This window comes from Alternaria atra (genome assembly GCF_907166805.1).
Source record: "Alternaria atra isolate CS162 genome assembly, contig: 33, whole genome shotgun sequence".
NCBI classification, from domain to species: Eukaryota; Fungi; Ascomycota; class Dothideomycetes; order Pleosporales; family Pleosporaceae; genus Alternaria; species Alternaria atra.
In genome coordinates, this window is record NW_025091332.1 from 94,772 (window position 1) to 103,558 (window position 8,787).

At 50.2% G+C, this 8,787-nt stretch overlaps 3 protein-coding genes across 3 annotated transcripts; 1 reads left to right on the forward strand and 2 right to left on the reverse strand.

Annotated features, from left to right (window-relative positions):
• Positions 1-702: 702 nt before the first annotated feature.
• Positions 703-1,092, reverse strand: ALTATR162_LOCUS10443 (uncharacterized protein; the record flags this gene model as incomplete). The annotated part of the gene is made up of 2 exons (XM_043318079.1): positions 703-940; positions 992-1,092. The coding sequence occupies 2 exons, from the start codon at positions 1,090-1,092 to the stop codon at positions 703-705; spliced, it is 339 nt and encodes a 112-aa protein (XP_043174014.1).
• A 2,530-nt stretch (positions 1,093-3,622) lies between these two features.
• Positions 3,623-5,167, forward strand: ALTATR162_LOCUS10444 (uncharacterized protein; the record flags this gene model as incomplete). The annotated part of the gene is made up of 4 exons (XM_043318080.1): positions 3,623-3,842; positions 3,916-4,110; positions 4,171-4,245; positions 4,452-5,167. 4 exons carry the CDS (start codon positions 3,623-3,625, stop codon positions 5,165-5,167), a joined length of 1,206 nt encoding a protein of 401 aa, XP_043174015.1.
• A 2,409-nt stretch (positions 5,168-7,576) lies between these two features.
• On the reverse strand, positions 7,577-8,787 carry ALTATR162_LOCUS10445 (uncharacterized protein; the record flags this gene model as incomplete). Its single annotated transcript, XM_043318081.1, has 2 exons — positions 7,577-8,607; positions 8,659-8,787. Coding segments are annotated over 2 exons (1,160 nt in total), but the record flags the coding sequence as incomplete, so codon positions are not given.

Genomic DNA, 8,787 nt, shown 5'->3' on the forward strand with positions numbered 1-8,787 from the left:
GGAAGATCGATGTAATAACACGGTGGTTGAGAAGCAAGTATTAATCCTTAGATTGAATACGAAGTTGAGCACAATGACCATAAGGGTGCATTGTCCAGTGTCTATATACTTGTACGATAGTCGCGTTGGCTCCTACCGATAGTCGCGATAGTCGTGCGCGCTCCTATCGATAGTCCTTGGCGTCGTGAGCGGTCACGTGACTGTACGCTTACAGTTAGCGGTTTTGAAGGATTGCGGGTCCTGGCTGTGCTTGTGTGGCGTGGTTGCGGCGTTTTGGCTGGGGACCGTAACAACTGGCTATCTCGCTACGACTCCCAACGAGATCTCGCTCGCTTCGCTCTAGACATGTTTGCAATCTCGCCTGTGTCGGATGAATGCGAACGTCTTTTCAGTAGCGCAAAGCTTACGATAGTTGATCGCCGTGGTAGGCTGAAGGCAGATATTATAGAGGCGTGTGAGTGTCTCCGGGCCTGGTATGGAAAGCCGCAGGCTGAAGGAAACAGCGATATCGAGGATAGTGAGAACGAAGACGACTGGATTGATAGTTAGTAGTAAAATACATTTCCTTGGCTTCCTTCTTTTCTCCAGCCTCATTCTTGGCGGTCTTGTTGGTCGGACCGGTCTGGTCGGACCGGTCCTTATGTAAGCACCTGGTCTGGTCTGGTCTGTACCCTCAGACCAGACCAGACCAGACCATTCCGATCACTGGAAGAAAGCCATCTGCACCGGGGTAAGAGTAATTGTTCCGTCCGTGTTCAGCTTGGGAGCTTTAGAGGATAGTTGGCAGAGTTCATCTCGCGCTCGTGTCGCGGCTGTATAAGGGTCCACAAGGCACTGTGCTGGATCCAGGGGGGTAGGTTTGTGCTTGGGGAGTGTAGAGTCTTGTTTAGGAGCGGCCTTTGCTTCCGGCGGCATGCGGTTATAGTTCTGCAGTTTTGAACTAAGCGCATGTTATGATGGAATGCTAGGGGAACGAGGTATAGCTACTAACTATAAGAGCTCAACAATCAAGATCAACAGAATCATGTTCGTCGCTATGAGGATATAGATCCAAAATTCCACTGTTGTCTGGTGAGGTAGGTACGTAGTCATCGTGAGAGAAGTGGTTGAATCGAGAAGCGTGTGCGAAAGGCAGTTTATGTATTACGAATTGGAGGACCATGAAGGAACTATGGCTATTCTTGCCTCATTTGCCTCGTTTGCCTTCACTCGCCTTCAGCTCACCGCTTTGCTCATTCGTTAATTATGGTAGACTGTAATACCCGTGTCATGTAGGAAACGTTGTGCAGCGTATGCATCTTCACCGTCAGGTGCATCGCCTACCTGCATGGGTACCAGTGGCAGGCATGCTTGACAGATTGTTGCATAATGGCGTTCTTGCCAATAATATAGCCACGTCTCATGCCCCTGTTTACTATCACATTGTGGATCCGTGCGCCTAAACCCTAGGTCCTTTGTTCTGCCTTTAGAACCTTGCCTATTGAAGGACTATCCTGTATTGCTTCGGGTCCGCTGTCAGCTAGAGGTGAACTCGCCCATCTATGCCTAGCTCTATTATAGAACAGCGTTCATCCACCATACTATGTCTTATCAAACAGCACTTGACACATGCACAAGATTACGATAGAAACAAGAACGGGCAGGCAAAACTAAAGCTCGCACAGCGTTGTTAACAGTTCTCAACGCGACTTTAGAAGTTACGGACCTTTCTAGAAACTGCATCCCGGCATTCTAACACTCTTCAGCCCAGCGGCCGACTGCCGCCCGCAACCGGCGTCTTACTTTTATCACCAGCGTCCCACTCTTGCGCTAGACTAGCTAGATTCAGCCGCTGAAGGCGTGGCCGCCATTGCTATCAGTTTGCTATTGGCTACCATGGCCTGTTAGATATTGTTGAGATGTGTGACGATGCTGTCACACCTACATGTCATTCGGAAACGAACCCGCCTCTTGTACTAAGATCTGCAACACACACGCACGGAGAAGCGCCACTCGCGCCTAAGATTACCTAAACATGGTCTTTCCTTGCCAATCATCCACTCATGCTCAGCATCAGTTATACCAGGTAGAGCTTCCTCTCCGTGGTGAGCTAGGCCGTATCAGGCAGAACTGTAGCGCGCCTTGAGGAGGTGCATAGGTATATGTGTGAGAGTGGAACTGCATCCGGAAATGGAGGCTTCCAAAGCGGGAAATGGATGCTCACTTGGCGACCCGCTGCTTTTATTTGGCCTGTGCGCCGACCCCATCACATAAAACCACGCTTCCCTCGCCGTCCTACTCTCCTCCCACTATCGTCCCTTTCCTCCCTCCACTTCGCCTCCTCCTATTGGCCGCTCGGACTGAATCCGTGAAGCATTTTCGTTCCCCTTGGAAATCATGCAACCGCTGCACTGCCTGGCTGTGTTATCCACCTTACCCCCTCCTTTGGGACCCACGATCAAGCCTCTGCGCTGTGTCCTTTGGCAGACCCTCTCAATACGTTTTTCCTGACCAACCAGCCAGCAGCTCTGTCTCTCCCTGGAATTTGACCACTCCAACTCTCTTGCCTATCCCATCGGTGAACAGTCTTTGCATCAGGGTCACTCATGGACGATTTGCAACCGTTTCTTAGCTTTCGCCCTTTCGAAAGTGAACGTCCCTCCCAGTCTGCTCATCCTCGATCTGCCACGTCATCAATCACGCGGATCAGCAACAAAGGGGTCTCGGACGCCCCGATTACGTCTCAACACGAAGCGCTAAGCCGGTACAACTCCAGCTGGACACCTAGCGAGGTTACGTTGGCATATAGCCTTAGAGAAACGATTGGCTTTGAACCGTCCAAGTGTCGCTGCAAGCCCAGTTTCACTAAAAAGTCACGCCAGAAAAGCCGCAGCTAGAGTCCGACCCGCTACTCAGCCATGCAGGTAGCGGTCGGGCATGTACTTGCCGAGACTGCGTCGGAACACAGATTGGTGGAGCCTGGGTCCATATGACTGCCTGCATGATGGCAGTGTCCTATTCCGGCGTTACATATCAGGGGTAGTGAAGGCTAGAGCGGGCGTTCAGCACAGCTTGGGCGCCAATCTCTCTGCACTGTGTGGCTCACGCCGCCCGAAGCCTGACGTCTAGAGTCTCAACACGGATTTGAGCCCTTGTCTGGGTTTCGGAGTGGCCGACGAGTTGAAAAACCCGGGTTGGGATCTCCCTGATCAGTAGACGGGCTCTAACGGAAAAGGGGCGGCGCGACCTGTAGCACAGCCCGAAGCCAGGGAACATGCATTGTACTTCCTCATTTCCAGTACGAGTATTGGTGGGAGATTTGGTCATGTTTCCATCCAAGAAAAAAGGGGCTTCATGCGAAGGCTGCATCGCCGCCGACACTTCGCAGCCGCATAATACATTTGGGTACACGGCGCGAAGCTGACTCGATTCCAGCCTGATATGTCGCTGGCAAGGATGCGCAGTTTCGAGCACGGTCTCGTACGGGCTGCTGCCTGATGGGCGCTAAATGCCATTCGAGAGGGCTCTCCGAAAGGATTTACATCATAAGAGAGACCTCAAGCGTGGTATCTTTGCCTATTTAAACTTTTGTGTCTCCTCTTTCCTCGCAGCACCAGCATGCCTTCGAGCCACGACAGCAGCGATGGCATTGTTCTTTGATACTTTTTCCATACCTCATACACAAGATTCTCTTCAAATCATACAGTACAGTGGGCCTCCAAAGCCCAAGCAAACCTCTCGTCGTAACCCCTCAAAGGCCCCGTCAAGCAAAGACAGTCCAAAATCGAACACTGAACTGGGCAATAAAGAAGATTTTGTACCCACGTCAGATAGAGTCGAAGTCGTTGATTTGACATGCTTAGGTAAGCATCCCTACAACCGACGAAGCAATATTTTGTTTATTCCGGCATTGTGCGATGACTAACACGAACGCAGCTGGAGAAGGCAGCAGCGAAATAAGCAGTAGCGGAGGTGGAGGAGATGGCGATGATGGCAGTAACGACGGTTTGTTGCTCCAGAACGAATGGGAAGGCGTGGAATTGAAGCAAACCGTCTCGAAGCGAAGCTCTCGAAAAGACACAGAGGATGAGAACTCAAATCAGCCGGCTCCTTCTGATAATAGCAGCCAAGGTAAGCGCCCAGGCCAGATCGTGATAGTAGCTCCGGCACACCATTTCTGACATTTTGTAGGAAATGCGGTCGTCATCGAAGATAGCCAGTCCGGCTCAGATACAGACGAGAACGACTCGCACGAAAATGACGCAGGTACGCAGATAGGCGATCGGCTTGAAGTTTCAAGCGTCACGACCCCGGATCGTCGCAGTGGGGAGTGTTCTATACACACGGAGGATGTTATCGACTCCGATGCGGTTGGAAAAGCAAAGGCTCAAATGAGTGGGCTCCACGTCGCAAATTTTCATCAACGCCGCCAATGGGCTCGTCGAAGATGAATATCGAACAGTCAACGCAAGGCAGACCTCCCACGATCGAAAACACGAGCAGTAGCAGCAGCAGCAGTGATACCGACGACGATCACAATGATGACCGCAGTAATCAGACTGCGTGGCTGACCCGCAAGCGGAAACGCTTCCAGCCAACCAAGCAGCACATTCTATCGTCAAACACGACATCAAGGCAGCGTCTTAAGCACAATGTGCGCTCAGCGAAGCAACGAAGGCTATCCCCCTCCGGCGGCAGGCCGTTCTCCAACCGTCCTTTGGCCCTGAAACCTCTTTCGGCGCCACCGTACAGCGGATACGATGCCAAAATCTGCTACAGCGATGACAGCAGCGATGACAGCAGCGAAAATCGCGTTCGCCATCTCGAAAGCATCAAGCGACCAATGTCGACTGTAAGCCCTTGTCGCTCGCGCAAGCATAAGCGGAAGCGCAGTCAAGACACTGCGGACGAAGACGACGAATATGAGGTAGAGAAGATCCTCAATGCCCGTCTCCATTGCAGAAAGCTACAGTACCATGTCAAATGGCTAGAATATGAGGAGGATCCGGAGTGGTACGATGCGTCTAATTTCAAGAATAGCCCGCACAGACTCCAGAGTTTTCATGCGGCCAATCCTTTACACCCAGGCCCTCCAAGAAGGTTGGAGATGTGGGTACAGTGCTGGGAGGAGGACAGAGATGCGGGCAATCATCCTGATGATAATAAGCCTGAAGGACCGAACAAGTAGGTGGAATACTGTTGGCGGACTGGCGTTTCGGACCTAGGGTCGTTCTATTTCCTTGTTTCTCCTCACTCCTACGTTAGCAGCAATCTTGGGCTTTCCTCCCCTTACTGTCACTAATCATAGGTTGCATCTATTAGCTTAACATTTTGAGTGTACTTGAGGAAGGGGGAGATGAGACTATAATGTATGCTAGACCTATCCACCAGACCACCGTTATAGCAGCGTGCCCCTTTTGGCCTAAATAGCACGACCAGCTACACAGAACTTGCATCTACCTCATTGATTCGAGACCTAGTCATCCCGAGCTATGAGAGTCCGTTCCGTCGGTGTGAATGTATCCGTTTGTTTCAAGACGGACAAAGGAGGTCACATCGCTGAAGTGGTATTAGATGATCCCATGGTGACCAGTACTCGTTTCGTAGTGTATGCTTTCTCGAATTCGTGACTATAGCCCCTAAACTTATGTGCCACGCCGCTTAGCAGCCGCTTAGCCCCTAGATGCATGCTATTAACATCGCTCCCGGCTCCTCAATAGCTTTCGAATCTAGCCTGCACTGTTAGTTGCGAACCTCCGTGCACAACTAAGATTAAAGAATCTAACTCTTAGAAGAAGACAACCTTTTCGCCGACTTAATTATCTCCGATATTCGACCTGTATAGCGCTCCAACTCGCCATCATCAAAACAATATTAATCTGGAGGACGAGCATCGAGCATCATTCTCCTTGTGTTGGAAGATGGTGAGGATGAGGTACATAATACCGATCCGCGCTAGTCGTACGAGAGCTTTGCAACCATCCTTAGCTGCTAAAGACAACGGTCGCGCAAGGAGGGCTTGCTTAGACGACGGTTAGAAGACAGGATTTGGGGTCACGTACGGGAGAAACGCTTGGGCGGCCGCAAAATCCTTCAGCCAAGAAAATATTGCTGAGAAACTTTGTTCTACAGGTCTATAGAGCAGTCTACTAAGTTATCTTGTGATAATAACTATTGTGTGTGGATCTGCAGCCTCAATTTTGTGCAGCTCGTTTTGGTGATGCGCGTGCATTGACTGACGGCGTGCATTAGGTGCATGGACACGCTAACCTATCGGAGCTTTCCTGCGGCCTGCTAACGTGGAAGAGACGGCAGGAACTCTCAAATGCCTAATTTGCCAACCTGCGGAATAACCCCTGCTGCCTCTATTTTCTCAGGAAGCTTAGGACAACGCAGGTCGAAGTGCGTCTTCCTCAGGAAAGTGGAATAGCGGCCGACCTTCTAAGACCCACTTAATTGATTGTTACGGAGTCTGAAAGACGGTATTGCTGTATACTGTACCGAGCAATGTCTTAAACTAAAGAACCGGAACACACTGTCTCTCTGTTCGAGTATGCCGAGCTGGTCCTGATCAGGAACCCACGCTTTCGACCGGGTTCTATAAATAGATGTAATCCAGTCTTAACCGCATGGCTTCGTTTCCGGCTCGTGGGAACAAACGGGCAGCAAACGATCCAGAATAGGCTCAACCACCTTCATTATAAAGAGCGATGCTGCAGGGAGGGTCCTCTTTTGCCAAAGCGTATCCTGCTAGTAAGAAAACGATCTGCTGATAGTGTTGCCGCCGTTCCGCGATCGAAGCCAGGGACGGCAGCCACAACGTCATCCACATCAACACATACCCATCAGCACCATGACGGAGGGCATGTGCGCAAGCTTTGAAAAGAAACTGTTGATTGTCCAAAACAAGACAGTACAGTACGTAAATGGCGAGGTGGGCACATTCCCGCTGGGGCAGTGTCACTAATTTCGCGGAATGACAGACGCGGAGAGAGAGGTGGCTCCTTGGGGGACAAGGTGGCTTGAGTGCTTACGTAGATTTCCTGCAGGGAAACTGCATTAGGAACGGGGTGGGTACTAAGAGGGCGAGTGGAGGTTGAGTGGAGGTTGAGTGGTAAAAAAGCAACGTCTGTAGTACGCTAGGATCTACGTTTGAAGCTCCACGAGTTTACGCTAGACGCCCAGAATTGACGTGCGCTGCTGTACCAGAGGCAATTGCAGCCTCTGCCCCGCTGATTTGAGGTTTGTCACTGAACTGCCCAAACTGAACACCGCCATTAGACGTGACTACATGTGCAAACGTGCTCATGCTTAGTTTTGCTGTGGTGTTGTGTACAGTACTCTAATCAGCTAGTCCTGATAGGTACTCCAGAGAGCTGCTTACACTGACAGCAGACGTTTCACAACGGCTAGTGAGACTAATGCACCACTTAGAATTTTCCACTTGGAATGACGTACAGTAGTGCTTTGGCAGGCGTTCCCGTTGGGATATGTACGGTGGTAGTATTGTATTAACGAAAAACCCATTGACTAACTATCTAGGTACTATTATACATTAAAATTTGTAGTCAAGAGATTATTCCAAGGTTACGTAGCACTAGTATTCTGAACCTGCTGAGCCGCTCAGTGGAAGAACAGCTCTCTTCTTCTTAAATGGATCACGCGACTCTACATCTGGCATATCTCCTACGTTGACCTTGACATTTTCAATCACAGATTCGTCGTCGTCGTCAACCTCCATAGGATCATTCTCTTCGGGCCGCTTGATCATCCTCTCATCATCTGGAAACAGCCATGGGTGGCTTTCAAAGTCCTCCGAAGTCAAAGGGAGCTTTGTCTTAGGATGCCTTCTTTGTGCCTTGCACGCCTTGAAGTACTGCTGTCGTTTGTGGTAGGCTGGGATCATGATCGCTAAGTGCTTTTCTGCATACTTTTTCCCAGCGAGTTGGATGAACTCGGTTTTGCTTAGGCAATCGGCCTGTGTAATCCCCTTATACGCAACGCGGACGTAAGTATCAGGCTGACGCTGCTTTGCGCCGGCGCGACTAACATAGCCTTCTGCGCGTGGCATGACGACACAGGGACCGATCCCTATCAATGGGTTATCCTTAAGGCCTTTCTTCCTTTCCTTTATATTGAAATTGATCACTTTGTCTTGCGGCATACTCTCAGCACCTCCTGGACCTAGGTCAGTTCCCTTGATTACCCTGAAGTACTCCCATTTCTCTTCTCCTATACCAGCGTTGATGATAAAGCGATGGAATCTGGGATTGTCGGAAATTGAAGCGCGAGTTGCTACCAACGGTCCGTATTCCGTTTCACCATTCCCGTATGCGAAAGGCTCAACGCGGTCGTTATCTAGTGACATCGAATCTATGTCTAGATCGAGCAGATTCTTGTCTGTCAACTGGCCAAGAGAAGATTTCTGTATAGGAGACTGAGTCCGGGTCCTTGAGGTAGATTCAAGAGCAGGAGTATCACCAGGTGCTTGATCTGTCTCGAGAACAGGATTAGGCACATTGTCAGGTGCTTCGTTCGTCTCGAGTGCTATCAAAGTGTCTTTTGCTGGCTCTTCACTTGCAAGTTGCTTTAGCAAGTTCTCGATCTCTGCTAGCACCTGGTCTCGATCTTCTTTCTTCCATTAGTCCACTATCTCCTCTAAGATTGCCATGGGCATACAATTTACGTCTACACCAATGCCATTCGCTTTATTAGAGTCCTGCAAACTCTTGTTGTGTCTCTTGATCGTGGTCAGGTGCTTGTTCACAGCTTTTAGGTGGTCGTCCGATTGGACGGAATCATCGCGTA